Source organism: Typopeltis vanoorti, chromosome 19 (genome assembly GCF_054136105.1).
Source record: "Typopeltis vanoorti isolate ZY-2024b chromosome 19, IOZ_Tvanoo_1.0, whole genome shotgun sequence".
NCBI classification, from domain to species: Eukaryota; Metazoa; Arthropoda; class Arachnida; order Uropygi; family Thelyphonidae; genus Typopeltis; species Typopeltis vanoorti.
This window is the reverse complement of record NC_143567.1, coordinates 37319960-37338087: the sequence shown is the minus strand read 5'-3', so window position 1 is coordinate 37338087 and position 18128 is coordinate 37319960. Positions and strand designations below refer to the sequence as shown.

The 18128-nt window shown below is 36.7% G+C and overlaps 1 protein-coding gene across 1 annotated transcript in view; it reads right to left on the bottom strand.

Annotated features, from left to right (window-relative positions):
* Nucleotides 1-18128, bottom strand: part of LOC150096002 (zinc finger-containing ubiquitin peptidase 1-like) — a 245689-nt gene that overhangs the window by 12089 nt on the left and 215472 nt on the right. Inside the window, exon 7 of the mRNA XM_090409263.1 lies at nucleotides 7538-7761. Coding sequence (XP_090265389.1) covers nucleotides 7538-7761 — 224 coding nt within the window. The remainder of the gene's footprint in view (nucleotides 1-7537; nucleotides 7762-18128) is intronic.

Here is an 18128-nt window from a genome sequence, read left to right as displayed (position 1 = left end):
ATCCCGTACATCTATTCATTCACTATTATGGCCCTGCTTCTCAGCTCAACTCTGTCATACTGTGGCAACTGACTTCTTGACTATCTTAACTCTCTCTCTCTTTTCTTTTGCAACTTTTATAATTTTCATAATATCACAATTTTCTCCTTTCAAATCATTCATTGCAGCCAAAACAATTAACTCTTTCACCTTATGCTTTTGAATTCTAAGAGCCTCGCTAACAGCATTAATTTTCGCACCCAGGAAGCACAATTTTGTTGTCCTCTCGCCAATCGCACCACTTATAATAGAATCGCTGTAAAAGATAATCTGCTTAATTTTTCCTTCTCTCTTAGTCAAGCATTCCTTTCTCTTTTCTCAGACTTTTCTTTCTGCTCTCAGCTGAACCACTTGTCAGATGTTTCTGCATGTGCTCCAGCTCAGATTTTGTCCTGTGTATCACTCCATGTAAATACGCTAGCTCCTTCATTATGACCAATTCTTCATTCTTTACATCCATGGCACTACTATTCCTTTGATCATCATTTTCTCTCTCCCTCCTCCCTCTCTCTCTGTCAATTGTCTTACTTTTAATCTCTCTTTCAAGGAAATTTCTTCTTTTAGCTTATTATAAATGCAAAGGTAGTTTTTTTTTTTCATTCAGTTTTTACAGAAGATGAAAGTGAGGTTATATGAATATAATATATCCTGTAGACTGAATTCTTTTCTGGAGGAGAGTAAGAGAAACTTGGTGACTAGTCTTCATGACTAGTCTCAATGGAGAATTGAAAGGTTATATACATATCCTTTTACTCTTTAGAGACACTTGTGACATTATGATTATGAATTATAGACACGTTCACACAAGAATATTTTAATATTTGCCAAATATTTCAGTCTGAAAATAATAGACTATCTTCAGTGGCTACATAGGAACAGTTTTTAACAAGGTGGAATACCAACAATTGATTGTTCAAAAGTAGAACGAGCTTAGCAATGTAACCGCATGATGTTACATTGCTAAGCATTAAAGAGAGGAAAAATTTCATCAGAGTGATGATTAAATTATAGGTATTAATTCATAATTTCATATAATAATCTTAATTTATAAATAACATTAGACTAAATATAGGAATTAAAAGTTCTCAATTTAAAAAAAAAAAAAAATTATGTGTTATCCTGATTAAACTTTCCCATATTTTTTTTTGATAAGGATATACAGTCATTTTCAATTCAAGTTAGGGCATTGAAGTAAGGCCTCAGCACTTTCTTTGAATAGGCATTAAAATTTATAGTGACATCTGTGTAGAAGGTGAGTTTTGGACCTGAGGATGTTGTGGCTTGTCTCGCTTTCATGCTGAGCCAATCCAGACTTATCGGATTTGTTGTGCTGAATGTATGATTGATGTTCTTGAATTCTTTTTTCTATAGAGCATCCTGTTTGTATCCAAAGTAGGACAGATTGCAGTTACAAGGAACTTGATACACACTAGGCAGAGACATAGTTGAGCGTTTATCAAAAATATGGGAAAGTTTGATCAGGATAACACAATTTTTTTTTAATTGACTTTTAATTCCTACATTAGTCTAATGATATTTATAAATTAAGATTATTATATGAAATTATGAATTAATACCTACAATTTAATCATCACTCTGGTGAAATTTTTCCTCTCTTTAATGCTTAGCAATGTAACATCACGTGGCTCGTTCTACTTTGGAATGATCAATTGTTGGTATTCCCCTTGTCAAAAACTGTTCCTATGTAACCACTGAAGATAGTCTGTTATTTTCAGACTGAAATATTTGGCAAATATTAAAATATTCTTGTGTAAATGTGTCTATAATTCATATACATATCCTATTCTCTCACCTAGAGAGGATATGTATATAACATTTCAATTCTCCATCAAGACTAGTCATGTTGATAATGGAAATTTAACAACCAGAGTTCAGTTGCAAAAAAGAAATGGATTTATACTGATCATTAACAAATAAAAATATATAAAGAAATAAACAGTTTCATTACAAAGGATGAGAGGCATCTTCAGGGAGAATAAGTATTACAGGTGACATATAAATCATCATAAAAAAATGGAGAGAAACCATTATCGCATTAACAATCAAAGCACAAAACAGTGGAGAATAGCTTACATCATCTGTTATCCTGCAGTGTTTGGAGATGACTAGCTGAAAAGTTGGAGTCAGGTATTTTAAGCAACCTAATTAATGATTTCAGACATCATTTAGGAAATGTCAAGAGTGTGTGAATGGGCTAACCATTATATTGTATGCCTTCAGTAAATGTGTTCAAGGATATTGAAGAAATATCAGAGAAATTGCTTTGGGAGTTGGACAGCAAATGGATATTGGCCACCAGCTGCTTGTGTGTTTGTGGTTTTGAGGGAAAGTGAAGGCATTACTAGTTCAGCAGAATAGCACCTTAAAATATTTCCCAAAGAGGTACACAGTGGAAACAGTACTTTTTCTATGAGATAGTGGCAGGAGTGAGTCTGTACAAGAAGAATTACTGATTAACCAAACTGTTCTCTTGGTTCGAGGGAGAGACAGAGAAAAGCATGACACAACTTGCATGAGACAGGCAGCATACTAGTTTCATTCTCAACGTACAATGAAGCAGGCAACAATACAAAACGGTCAACCAATCCATATATGACTTATCACATGTAGAGAACTCTCCCTAGTATAAACAGCGATCGTGCCTTCTGGTCCCTTGCAAATACTGTTGGACACAACTTCTCATTTGTTGTTCTCTCTCTCTCTCTTTCTCATGCAGATTGTACCATCCATAACTTGGAAACTGGGTGAGAAATGAAGGTCTTAATTCCAGAAGAATGGTTTCTGCAATGTGCTTGAAGCAGGTATTTAGATCAGGAAAATGGGAACAGTGCCCAGAAGTCACACCAGCTGGTGTGACTGTTGTAGTGTCAAAGGACACAAGATTGATAGTTGAGGAAAGGATATTCTGTTGAAACTTGCAGAAGATAATGGTCTGAGTTATCAAGAGGAGAGATGAAATTTATGGGGGTATTACTTGAAAAGGAAACACCAGTTAGAGATAAATAAAGTGCCAAAAAAGTCAAGAGGGTTATCTGTATTTTGGTTGACAGATAATTTACATTACATCACTATGTATATCATATACTTCTACATTTGCATCCAGCTTGGTCAATAGAACTAGAAATTAGAAGTCAGTTTGAGATATGCACATAAGTCACATAGGAAGAAGCCTTCTCAACTTGGGTACTTTGACTGCAGAAAAACACTTCAGAAATAAGAAATCAAAAAAGTCGGAACAATTTGAATTTGATAAATTGGGATAAAGAATCCTTAAGTCAGACAAGGATCAAAAATACAGATATCTAGATGTGCATTTCTTTGCATGCAAAATATGAGGGTGGTCTGAAGAGTTCTTGGCCTAACAATGAAAAAACAAATTTATAATTTCAAAATTATTTTTATTTTTCACCATAATCTCCCTTAAGACTAATACATTTATTCCAGCGATGCTCCAGCACCATTATCCCTGTAGTGGTTCTCAGTAAGATCTGTAAAATACCTTTCTACAACTGCAATCACCTCTTGATTCGAAGAAAAACTCTGGCCAGTTAGGAAGAGTTTTAGTTTCAGGAAGAGACAGAAGTCAGAGGGAGCCAAATCTTGGGGAATAGGGTGGATGTTCCAACAAGTCATAGTGCAGATCCCTTAATTTTCCCATTGCCAAACTCCTTTGTGGGAAGGTGCATTGTCCTGATGAAGGATGATTTTTTTCTTCTGCAAACTGAGTCTTTTCTCATGAATTTTTTCATCTAGTCTGGTTAAAAGATCTGAATAATATTACCTTTCAAGATAATTAATAAGCATCCCAAAACACCAATGCCATGACCTTTCCTGCTGATGGGAACCAACTTTGTCTTCTTTGATGCTGAACTATCAGCTTCTGTCCACTGTTTTGACTGCTGTTTGGATTCTGGTGTGTAATGGTGAATTCCAGTCTCATCATAGTAATAAATCAATGCACAAAATCAGTTTTATTCTTGTTAAAACGCTCCAACCACCATTCAGAGATTTTCATGCAAGTGCATTTTTGATCTGCTGTGAGCAAGCGTGGCACCCATCTTGCGCAAAGCTTTTTCATTTGCAATTCTTCATGCAAAATATATCCTACACGTTCTTTTGAAATGTCTATAGTCTCAGCATTTTCATGCACTTTGACTTGCTGGTCATCCAATACCATATCGTGCACTTGATTAATGATTTCTGGTGTTGTTACACTTTTTGTACATCCTTCACATGGATCATCTTCAAGGCTGGTACAGCCACGTTTAAACTTGGCAGCCCATTTCTTAATTGATGAATATGAAGGAGAAGAGTGCCCATAAACTTTTATGAACTTCGAATGAATTTCTTTCAGTGTTAAACCTTCTTTTACAAAGAATTTTATAACTGCACAATACTCAATTTTATCCATTTCAAGGGATACAGACAACACTTTTGCTTCAGACAGCTGTATGTCTGCAAGGAGATGTTTTGCATTATGGGAGATACTAAGGCAAGTGATCAGAACTTACTCCACCTTTACCATGAGTTGCCCCAGTCCTGAAAATACTTCAGACATAAACTTTGTTTGCTTACACTTGGATAAAGGATTAAACTAAATATAGAATTATAATAAAATAGTAAGCTATCAAAAGCCTTTGCAAACTCTAAGTATACTACTGTGTATACATCTCCCTCCTCCCCCAATACAGCTGTAACCAGATTGTAATAAGTAAGTATATTACTAAAACATGACCTCCATTAAGCAAATCCATGCTGTCCATCAAAGATATCACCACTTTTTACAACCTAATTCCGGTTCTCACCAGTCAGTTTTAACCACTACACCTGACACACAGATTGGCCTATAATTCGATGCTTGAGTTCTGTCATCTGCCTTATGAAGCAGAATAATCTTGCTTTCCTTCCACACCTTTGGAACTTGACTCAATGTAAGACTCATATTAAACAAATATCTCAAGGCAGATGTCAACCTCCCTAGCACATCCTTTCAATATACGTCATATATTATCAAGTCTCACAGAACCTTTGCTCAATTCCCATATATCTCTTGCTCACTCACAGTCAGTCTCTCGTCCTCATCATCCACTGATCTCACACTCACTATGATGTTACATTCACAAAGATGAAAAACTTATCTGAACTTAAAAACTTAATTGAACTGCTCATTAAATATCTCAACTAAGTCATCTGCAGCAGTTGTCCTTATACCATTTTTCTCTAATCAATGTCATCCTACAATAATCCCCCCCCCCCCCGGGCTACATATCAAAAAACTCCAGGGGAGTTTTTTTTGACTTCATTAGCTAACTGCTGCTCATACTGCACTTTTGCTACCCTTACCAACCAAATCACCCACCTTGTCTGTTTTTTTGTACTTCTCATGAAATTGATTATTACTACTCATCTTATGTTGCCTCCATATGCTTTCTTTCTTCATACTGCATGCTTAATCTCCTCATTCATCCATTTCGTACCTACCTTATTTAGCCTTCTTACTCTTGGAATACATTTAGACATTGCTTCTACTAGATAGTTCTTGAATATCACCCAAGCAACACTGATCTCCTTTCTGCCCAACTCCTCATTCCATGCTAGAGTTGCAAGCTATCTCCTGAGCTTCTCATAATAAATAAGAATTTCTGATACTTCTAACCTTGTAGTTCCACATATACCATTTCCTCACAGAAGTCCTCACATGGCTGGCAGCCACCCAGGTAATCACTTCATGGTCACTCTCACCAACTGGAAGGAGATTTGACACCTCATTTATAATGACATCCACAGATGAGATGATAAAATTCAAAACTCTCAAATCCTCATGTGCCCTTTGTTACATACTGCCTAAAGTAGTTGTCCCTTAAAAACTCCAGAAACTGATTTTCTTTGCTTCTGGTTGCTATCTCATCATCCCAATTTATATTGCCATAATTAAAATCACCCATAATGATCACCCTTTTCTTATTTGCTTATACATTTCATAGTCACTATCCTCCACATTACCAGGTCTATAGCAACACTTGACTAAGTATTTCATTCTATTCATGTCTATCTCACACCATACTGCCTCAAAACCACTGCCACTATTTCCCCCTTGTATCTCCACCTTGTATGGATATAACTCTTTTTCTATTATCAATAGCACTTCACCTGCCTTTTTACCCTTTCTTTCTTCATGAAATACATCATACCCTTCCATCTCTATTCCTGTTAGGATGTCATCCTCACCCAACCATATCTCACTTATTCCAACAATTTTTGGGTGAATGAACTAAATCAAATGCAACCATTTCATTTCCCTTGTATTCTGTTTCTGAATCTATAACAAGTTTCACCGATACCACTTATTAGATGCAACTTCTCCATACCTTCCTCGAGCCATTTCTTTTCTCCTTACTCATCCTAGAACGATTTTCAAATCAAACTGTTTTCCCTATATCCTAAGCCATCCCATTTCCTTCTGTCTACCACATGCATTCACATCCTCTTTAAGCATCAACCTTTCAGGAAAATGGAGAGATTCCACCCTGAGTCTCACTGTTTCCTTTGTACACGTGTTCTCTCCACCTCATGCACCTCACTTCTTCAGTCATGAGCACTATTTCAATCTCTCCTTCCTTACTCTCCTGCTCTTCCACATCACTTCTTACTTGCTTGAATTCATTCTCTGCACTTATTACTCTCCCTTCCAACAGCACTCTCCAAATGACTCCCACTAAAACTATTCAAATGCAATCCTTCTCATTTCAGTCAAACATCTTTGGCTCAACCTTTCAAACTCTCTCATAAGTATCTTAAACTTCACACTTACAAATTTATGAATTGTAGACATAATGACAATCATTATATATCATACTAAACAAGAAATAATATTTTGCTTTCATTCTTATTTTACCCATGTATATTCATGCAAAAGTTTGTGTTGAAATATCTTCCTGAATAGCAACTTATATAAAAAAAAAGCAACTGATTTTGCATCAAGTTGTTCTTTATATCCCATAATGCAGAGCACACTTCCTTTACTTGATGTATAATAAGCAAAATAACAAGTGTCACTATCTAGACCACTTGTGACCTTTGAGGTCTCCTCAGTAGAGACTAGATCTATAAAGATATGCAAATTTTTGCTTGCACATAACTGAGTGAAACAAAGCTGCTCTTAGTATACAAGATAGACTGTTCATAAAAAGATTTAACATGAAACATTGTTTATAGACAGATAAAAACAAGAATACAACTTTTTTTGTAATGCCCTATATACTTTCCTTCTCAACAAAAAACTTGCCACAGAAATTATCATTATGAAATAATGATTTGATCCTACTAGATGTAAAAAAGAAACATTACTGAAAAAGAGAACTTCGTAAATGATAGTGGGATAATAATAATGACATTACTATCACATTCTCTGAAGAAACTGAAAAATTTTGAAAACATTAAAATAATAATTAAGAGATAAGATAAATAAAACTTATACATGATATTCCTCATCTAATTCCAAGAGACCATTAACTGCTACTAGCTGATACTGACGAGCTTTAAGGGCAGAAAGGGGCCGTCGTATAAGCCGCATAGCATTTGCATTTGAGGCAGTGTTATTAAACTGTTCCATCTGAGCTTTACTATGGCTGGGATCAAAAACTAAAAGCTGTAAACTTCCATCTTTCAGTTCTTCTAAACCAATAATTGTTCTACTGTGACCTGAAAAACAAAACATTTCAATGTAATAAACTATAGAAAGTTTTGCTAAAGAAAGAACTATTTAAAATCAAAGCATGAGCTCTATTAATCAGATTCTTTTATATATTTTTATGTAACTCCTATTCATGAGAGGTTTTTCATAAACCTTAATCCACTCATGGTATGAGTGGATTATCAAAAAACAAAGAAGTCACATAGATGCTAATATCAAAAACATAGCATATGTCAGAGCACATAATTAAAAGTAATAGATGTAATACATGTTTGTTTGTTTGTTTTTGACTTCAAAAAACACTGATTAGATTGATTGATTGGCTATTGGGTTTTATTAGTGCAAGGACAGCAAAGATCATACTGAGCCAAGCCAAAGGCTACAGCACTACTCAAGGTAAACAGTAATGAAGAGCTACTGATTACATACAGCTTCTGATAGTTTATGATTGAAATAGTTATTTGATGTCTTTAGATTTCGATCTGGAAAAAGAAGATGAAACCTGATGACTGGACCAAGAGGATTACTGTTTCAATATAAAAGAAAGTTTAAGAAGGGAGGGAGTATACTAACTAAAGAGGAATAACATTATTGTGTTACTGTGCAAAGATATATGATAAGATAATGGCAACAAGAATAAGAGATAAAATAGAGAAAGATCTAAGAGAAGAGCAGTTTGTCTTTAGAAAAGGGTGATCAACTGTTGATCTGATTTTTGCTATAAGAAAAATGATGGAAAGACACAAAATCTGGAAAAAGCCTGTTTATGGCATTTCTTGATTTAGAAAAGGTCTTTTGAGTGGGTTTAATGCATGAAAGAATCTAGGAAGGTTTGGATAAGACAGACATAGAAAAAGAAGGAATAATCATGATAAAGAATATACATGTTAAGTCTAAGAGCTGTGTGAAGAATAATCTGGTAATGATGAGAAGTTTACACTTAAAAATGGACAGCGACAAGAAAGTGTATTATCTCCATTATTGTTCATTGTGGTGATGAATGGCGTTCTAGATACATAATGACAAGAAAGGAGAAACAGCTGTGTTTGCAGATAATGTGATGATTTGGGTGTGTTCAAAAGAAACTAGACAGATGGAACAGTGTGACAAAGAATCATGATTTACATATTGATGGCAGGAAAAGTGAGACCATGGTTTAAAATCATACTGAAAATGTAACCATTAATGGTTTTAAACTCAATGGGCAAGATTTGAAGAGTAATGGAAGTTTAGACCAGGAGATGATGAGGATTTCACTTGGCTAAACATATTTTAACAGTGTAAGTAGTCTACTTTGGGAGAGTAAGATTCCACTGAAGTGCAAGCATTTGATTAACAAAAGTTACTTTTTTGCTCATTTTAACTTTTACAGCAGGGACAAGGAGACTATAATAAATTTAGCTTAATCCTTTATCCAAGTGTAAGCAAACAAAGTTTGCGCCTGAAGTATCTTCAGGACTGAGGCAACTCGTGGTAAAGGTGGACCAAGCTCTCATCACTCCTATTTCAGTACCCCCATAATGCAAAGCACATCTCCTTGTGAACATGTATAATGCTATGCATTAAGGGAAGGGCCACTACCAGACCGGTTTCAACCTTTATTGCGGTATCATCAGTGGGAGCCAGACCCAGAAGTGGTGATACTAAGGCAGAAGCAATGGAAAAAACTTCCAAGGATAAGGAGACTAACTAAAAGAGACATGAATAGAATACAAGCAATGGAAATGTTGCCAAAAACAAGGAAAGATAGAATAAGAAACGTGGAATTAGGAATAGTTTTAAACTATAAAGTACTGAAGAAATGCTTACGAACTCTCACTTGAAGTGATATGAACATCTAATGAGAACAAAAAGGGTGTATGAAATGAAATTGGAGAGGAAGAGACCAATAGGAAGATCACAGAAAAGGTGAAGGCCTAGAAAACAGAAACCTGAACTGGTATAGTGTTTATGAAAAAAGCATTTGGGAGGATAGGAAGAAATTGAGAGATCTGATCTGCCTGACCTGACAATTTCTATTGGAACTGTTGCTGCTAAAGAAGATAAGAAGAAGAAAAAAAAATTAATTAGCAAACATATTATGCACAAAAAAATTAATAATTAAGTAAACTTATTTAAGTTAAGGGATATTACATCCCATATTGTTTCATAGCCGAATAAGAAACTCAAAGAGTTTCATGCCGAATATAGAACTTTATATAGTTTCTATGTTCGGCATGAAACTCTTTGAGTTTCTTATTTGGCTATGAAACAATATGGGATGTAATATCTCTTAACATAAATAAGTTCACGTTGCCAAATTGAAGCCTTTGGCTCTTCATATTCATATAATTAGTAATTAAGTAAACTGTTATCTATATATTAATTCTTTTTAAAAAGTTATGCAATTTATCTGAGTCTGATACAAAATGTGCAGCAGCAATTAGAGCACCTGCAAAACTCTTTCCAGAGTGATTTGCTAATGTAAATAAACAGAATAAGAGTGGGAGAGTTTCTGAAATGAAGGAAAGAGTGTTGTATGGTGACTCGTTATTAAGAGGAGTGAGAGATGGGAGTTTAACTAAATCGTACTTACCGGGTGTGAAATTTAAGGATGTAAGTGAGAGTATTAGAGCGCAAAAACAGAGGGTGAAAGAATTGATAGTTGTGACAGGTACGAATGAATTGAAAGGAGATAAATTTTTTATGAGAGAGGACTTGAAAGTATTGCTAAAGGTAGCGAAAGAAAAGAGTGACAGAGTTAGAATGGCGAGTCTGTTGCCACGGTATGACAGAGAGGGGTTTAGGAGGGCCATAATCGCAAACGACATTATGCGCAGGTTATGCAGACGGTGTGGTGTGGAATTCGTGGACGTGTGAAATGAGTTTGATGAGCGAAAGGATTTATACAAGATGGATGGCCTGATTTTGAATGGACTTGGTGTGCGGAGACTGGAAAAAGTGTTGCTGAATGAAGTGAAAAGGGATGTGCAGGGAAACTAGAACTACAATACAATACTAAGGACAAAAAATGGGAATGGAACATTTAGAATAACACATCAAGATAGGGGTGGGACAAAGGGATCACTGCATTTCATGTATACTAATGCCAGGAGTATTAGGAACAAGAAGGAAGAATTTTTGGCCTTGATTGGCTCTTCCTGGCCACAGGTTATTGGCATTAGTGAAACATGGCTGACGGAAGATGATATAGTTGGTGGGATAGAATGTGTAGGTTATAGTGTGTTTAGGAGGGACAGAGAGAATAAAATTGGAGGAAGGGTGTTATTGATGATAGCTGATGAACTGCAGCCAAGGAGAATTGAAGTTGTATTGCAGAATAGCGAAAGGAGCTCATTTGAGGCTATTTGGTGTGAGATTGAGACTGGCAGAATAAAATATACAGTTGGGTGCTGCTATAGACCAGGTGATGGAATAGATGGTGGAAATAGTATGCATAAACAAATTGATGAAATGAGTGGGAGGAGGGTAATTATTATGGGGGATTTCAACTATGGTAACTATGAGGCCAGGGACTTGGGGGTGTTGGTGAATAGGGGAGATGAAGTTTAGGGGGCACATTGCAAAAGTAGCTAAATCAGCTCATCAACTCACTTGGTTGTTGAAAAATACCTTGACGAGCAGAGACAAGCAAGTTATTGTACTTCTGTACCGAGCCTTGATAAGACCTCATCTCGATTGGAAGGAGGAGAGGACACATGTGAGGAAGGAAATGGATTTTATTCAATTATTAAGGGATAACTATCTGAGACAGCATGTAATTGAAAATACTAGGGAGTGAGAGTGCTTGACCTGGTAATAGCATCTCAGAATTTGACTGTCATGAATATGACCATATTGCCACCTATTGGTGAGAGTGATCATAAGGTCTTGACCTGGGAGGTGGCTAAAGGTGTGGAATTTTCGATTAAGACAGGGTATAGTTCGCCCATTATAACACCGATTTGAGGTCCCTCGACACTTCTGCGCATGTCAGTAAAAGGAGAATCCATTCCGATAATAGGGTAATCAGTCTGTCCTCTGGGATGTAATAATAAACAAACTGAGTTTTTTATTATTACAGGTCGGAAAATTTAGCTTTTCTTTTACGAACATTGCTGTTTTTAAAGTGTAACTATTTTGCTTGTATAACAGTTGGAAAAATGTACGTAGAGTGTTAATAAAATTAAAAAAGCTATAGCATAAAACGAAAATGTAACTAAGTTTATTTTTAAGAAAGTTTTCTATAAAATAAAAAGAATTATACAGAAAAACAGAAATTATTTCAAATGAACTTAGATATTCTAAACTTACAGTTGAGAGAACTGAGGCACTTTAATGTCCTAAACTGATTGATTATTTATGAGTTGTTGTTGTGACTCTCAATAGCATGCAAAAAAATGTTGGAAAAAATACCACTGTCAAATTCTTTTAATCTTCAGAGTCATCTGAATCGGTGTCCGAATCGCCATCACTTTCACTTAAACTGATCACCAAAGGTTCGCACAATTCTTCGATAATTCTGTCTCTATCCCAATATATATTTTCCGAGGTGACATGAGAGCAATATTTTCCCCACTTCTGAACTGTAATACTTTCAATCGCCTGTTCTGAAAGCTTAAACAGTTTCGACATGTCAATATCCCCAGTTACGTTGCAATGGCGAATGAAACTTTTCACTTCTGCCCAAATACTCAATAGCATTAATATCGCAATGATATGGTGGTAGCCTCAAAGCTAAAAATCCATGCTCTTTGAGCATCGTGTCGAATTTAAATAGTTTAGTTGTGGGCGAGTTTCTTTTGACCAAATTAAGCAATTCAATTTTTCGCATATCTGGGGAATGAGAAATGTTATTTGCAGAGAGCCAATCCATAAGAACTTGCTTCTTATTAGACCAATTTGGAACTTTGTTTAATCGAATAGAGTGATATGAAGCGTTATCAATTATAACAACAGCATTTTTAGGAAGATTTGGAATCGGTTTTTCTTCTGCCCACTTTTTGAAAATCGTAGAATTCATTTGCCCATGGTAATCTCCAATAGTTGAATTGGCTTTGTATAGTAAGTTTGAATTCGCTAAAAAACCCATTTCTCCACCCGCACACAAAATTATTATGCGCCGCGAGGCATTTCCGGTTTGTAGCACTCCACATTCTTCTTTAGACTGCCAACATTTTCCATAAGTTAAATTACTATCAATCCAAGTTTCATCTAGATACACAATCGGTCTTTTCTCCTCCCTGAAATGTCTTATTGCTCTCAAATACTGCGTTCTACATAAAACAATGTCACTTCGCTCCATGATAAGTTTCCTTTTATTCTGGGACTTTTTAAAACAAAATCAAATTTCATGAAGTATTTTCCTTAAAGCTTCTCTTTTCCAAGAAAAATTAATTTTTTCTTTAAGCACAGGAATCAATTTCGGAACAGTTGGCACTCTTTTCTCGACCACGTAAAATTCGTGAATAGCTCTTCTTATAACGTCTACATCAAAATCATTCAAAGCTACGGCTTCGATGGTTTTCTTTCTCTAGCGCTTTTTTTTGGAGATTTAAATTTTGGCTTACCTTCACCTTTTGATTCCCTACGAATTCTTTTAACAGTCGACCCCGATATGCCCGCAATTGCACTTGCACGTTTTATGACTTGAGAAAGGGGAACAAGAAGACAGCCTTCTGACGATTCTTTTTCGCAGAATGTCAGCACATTATTCAATATTCTTTTGCAAGAGCTACTGAAACGTGTAACAATAGAACTTGTTGACTGTACTGGATCCATCATATACAAATTAATAATAAAAAAAACTGCAAAAAGAGAACAACAAAAATCAAGCTAGTACTAGTACAGCGACAGACAAGAAAGCACATGATTTCACATGTTGGCGACCAATTCGTACATCATTCATTTCTTTCTCCTCTTCAGCATGAATCGACTATTCTTAGCACAAAGCCAAGAAGGGATCTAGAAATGGTGGGCGAACTATATATGTGGAATTACCGTGCTGGCAAGTATGACAAGCTTAGGAGATTGCTTGGATCAGCACCATGGCATGTACAACTGCAAGGGCTGGACGTCGATAGAGCATGGGAAGTGGTCAAGGAGCATTTACAGGAGGTTATGGCTGATTATATACCTAGGGTCCGAATAGTAAAACAAGTAGGGGTTAAATGGATGAGAATAACACCATTAAGCTTGAGCTGCAAAAAAAAAAATCCCAAACAATCTAAAGAGAATCCCAAATAGTTCTTTCAATATGCTGCAAGCAAGAAAAAACTGTACACGGCAAAATGATTTTAAGGAATGACGATGGTAAGGAGGTCACTGAATCAGTCGATATAGTGGAGTTACTGAGCGCGCACTTTGCAAGAGTATATCATCCAGGTGGTGACATTGAAAAAATGAAGGAACCACTAATTTATACGGGAATTGTGATGAATGAAGTGGAGGTGAATAGTCTATTACAGAACCTCAATGTGAATACATGTGTGGGATTGGTATACCGGCACGGGTCTTGTGTGAAGCGGCTAAGGAATTATCAGTGCCCTTGACCATGATGTTTAATCTGAATTCCGGGTCTGGTTTAGTCCCAAAGGTGTGGAAAGAGGGGGAAAATAGTTTCACTGCATAAAGGAGGATCCAAGACTACAGTTGCAAATTACCGACCAATCAGCATATCAGGAGTCGTTGTCGAGGGCTTGGAGAAAGTAGTCAAAGGAAAAATACAGGAATGGATTGATGAAAATGAGATACTGTACAGGGGACAGCATGGCTTTGTGAAGGGTAGATCATGCCTCAGTAACTTGCTAAAGTTTTATAACAAGGTGACGGCTGAACTGGATAAGGGTAATGGGTTTATAGTGATACTGCTGGACCTGGTTAAGGCATTTGACAGGATACCACATGGAATTCTAATCTGTAAACTGCAACATATGGGAATGGCTATAGGGTTGGTGAGATGGATTGGTGGGCGGTTGATGGAGAGATATCAAAGAGTAGTTTATTCAGGAGTAGAGTCCAAAAAACGGCCTGTGACTAGTGGTGTGCCGCAGGGTTCTGTTCTTGGACCACTGCTGTTTAATCTGTTCATTAACGATATAGGGAAGGATCTAAGTGGAACAGCTCATTTGTTTGCTGATGATGCAAAGTTGGGTAGGGCAATAGTGAATGCAGAAGATGTCAAAATCTTGTAGGATGACTTGGATAGATTGAAGTTGTGGGCTAAGGAGAATGGATGTCAATTTAATGTGACAAAATGTACGGTTATGCATTTTGGGGTGAAAAGATTAGCAGCAGTATACCACATTGGTGGAACTGTACTCCAGGAGATTGATGAGGCCAGGGACTTGGGAGTGTTGGTGGATAGGGGAGATGAAGTTTAGGGGGCACATTGCAAAAGTAGCTAAATCAGCTCATCAACTCACTTGGTTGTTGAAAAATACCTTGACGAGCAGAGACATCTATGGAATGAACCATATGAGAACAGGTTGAAGATATGTGGATTGCAGAAACTAGTTGATAGGTGGAAAAGGGGAGATATGATTGAGACATTCAAATTGCTAAAGGGATTCTATAGGATTAATTCGGAGGATATTTTTGAGATCAGGACTGGTGGTGGGAGAACTAGGGGGACACCTATGGAAGCTGGGCAAGAGTGTGGTTAGTAGGGTTTTAGAGCTGGGTTCTTTACTTTTAGAGTGGTAAATGAGTGAAATAAGCTGCCAGAGTCTGTTGTGAGTGCTATGACGATGAGCGAGTTCAAGGCAAGGTATGATAGATACTGTGAGAATGTCGTAATATAGTTGTGTGGACATGATGTTTAGGGCCTCCTCGATGAGTCTAAGGACTCCCTGGAGTCGCCCGAAATAATAATAATAATAATAAGATCTACCTGAGTGTATATGGCTCTCAAGCAAATACTCCACAAGAACATGATGAAAAGGGAGATACATGTTGAATTGTTCACACTTAGGTGGAACAGTTAAAAGATGACTGTAACTTATGTGGAGCCTAGCAAGAACAACTTTGTTTCACCATTGACTTGACTGCCAGTGCTTAATTTCAGGCTTAATCTCATGCAATTTACATGTCAGTACTTTCTGCCACTGGGTCATTACTTTGATCTTCCAAACTGTCTATAGTCTGTATATGGGACTGACAAATAATATGTAGAGAAATTATCAGCTGATCTAGTGGCTACATCTAGTCTCATTTCCCTCAATTCTAATGTGGCTGGGAATCTAGCACAGATGAATATCAAAATTAAGAACTTTCAAAATTTATACAACAGTTGCAGAACCTCACAAACCACTGGATGTAGATTGTACACAGGAGAAGAAATGGCCTGGATAGAACTTAATGATGCTGTATAAATCATACACTATTGGTAGCAATTTTCTTTTATATGCACTAACATAAGTTGAACTGCATGCAACTGAGGTATAATTACTGATTACAGGAATCAGATTGGATATGATAAAGTTGAGAAGCCAATGATAAAGCTAATAGCTCGCATACCAAAGGGGTGTATGGCAATCTGATGTGTGTGATAATGAGCCTCTTAACACAGAGAAAAGCTAGTCCATGCAGCTTGCTTTGGAAGAGACTATTTTTAGGACATGGTTAAGAGATTACTGTCTAAATGATGGAGCCAATTCACTGGTTTCAACTTGAAAGGTTGTGAGTGAGAAATGTGCAAAAGGCACCACTAGCTATCTGTATACTCTGATGATTGATGAGATCCAACCATCACAGGCTGCTCTGCTTAGACAAACCAATGAAGATTGATCCATACTCCAATTAGAAGAGGATAAAGTGCATAGGAAATTCAATGCTGTCTCTTGCACTTTTCTATTTGTTGATGAATCTGTGCAAGGAATATACGCTTTCTGTCAAAGATGAGCCCAAGAACTTGGCTTCTGTTGCTACTGGAATAACAGTTTTCCCCATTCTTAACTCAAGATAGATATGGGTGAAGAGTGCGTTTTTGACAGAAGTGTACAGGCATTTTTTTTCTGCTGAAAACCTGAAGCCATTACTAGAAACCCATAGAGAAACATGATGAAGTTGTCTTTCAATCTCCCTCATATTACAAGAGTGTCAGTATATTGTGAAATCATCAACATATAGGGCATTGCCTATAGTGGGAGGAAGCTGTTCCATGACTGAATAAACTTTGACAGCAAAGAGTGTCACACTTAAGACAGAGCCATGGGAGAACTCACTCTTTTTGATGATATGGCTGAGAAGCGCACATCCCACTCAGACTTTGAAACATGGCTATACAAAGTTTTTAATAAATACAAGAAAGTGTCTTCTGAGGCCTAAGTTAGAGAGGTCTTTTAATATGTCATATCTCCAGCTGTGTCATAATTTTTTTTTCCGTATCAAAGAACAGTGAAACCAGATATTCTCATTTCAAGAATGCATCTCTTATACATGTTTCTAAACAGACCAAGTGGTCCAATCCTGATTGATGGCCACAAAAGCCACATTGTGTATTGAAAAGAAGATTTCTTTCATGGTTACATGGTGATCAGAATTCATCATAAAAATGATGGAAATAACTACCGTGTTAGAGTAAAACTTCAGTTTAATATAAACCAAACTAATTACTCAATGTTCTGACCTTCACATTAAGATCATAATCTGGAGTATACGCATATACTATCTGATCAAAAGTATCCAGATACCTACTTGAAACTGTAATCAGACTTTCCTGCTGACACACTTTTTAGTAGTGGGCATTAATATGGAGTGAGTCCACCCTTTGCTTCTATGACAGCTCTAACTCTGCTGAGGAGACTTTCTACCAGGTGTCAGAACTTCTCTGGAGGAATGGCAGCCCATTCTTCCTGAAGAGCTGAAGCTAGAACAGTTTGTGATGTAGGTTGTTGGGGTCTAGAGCATTCATTCAGTCAGCATTCTAATTCATTCAAAAGGTGTTCTGTTCTGTGGGATTCAGGTCAGGGCTCTAGACCGGCCAGTCCATTTCTGGAAAGTTATTGTCCACAAACCATTCCCTCATAGACTTTGCTTTATGGCAGGTAGCATTGTCATGATGATACAGACAATAGTCATCATTATGTTGGAGGTTTAATGGATTTTTTACAACACTCAAAAATAATTAAATTAGAATTTAATACTTCCTATATTTCGTCCTAGTCACTAGGACATCTACGGGGATTACAAAAACAATTAATGTAACATGCACACAAAAACTTACAATACTAAGCCCAACCACGTGGGTGACACTAAAGTCCTATCTATATAGTCCTATAAGGTCGGTAGTAGGTGGCCTGGAATGTAAGGTGGGACCTCTGGTGATGAGTGCTTCCCAAATCTTCGGAAGCTTAATGCAACCGTATTTGTTAAGATTTGGTTGGTTTCTGAGAGC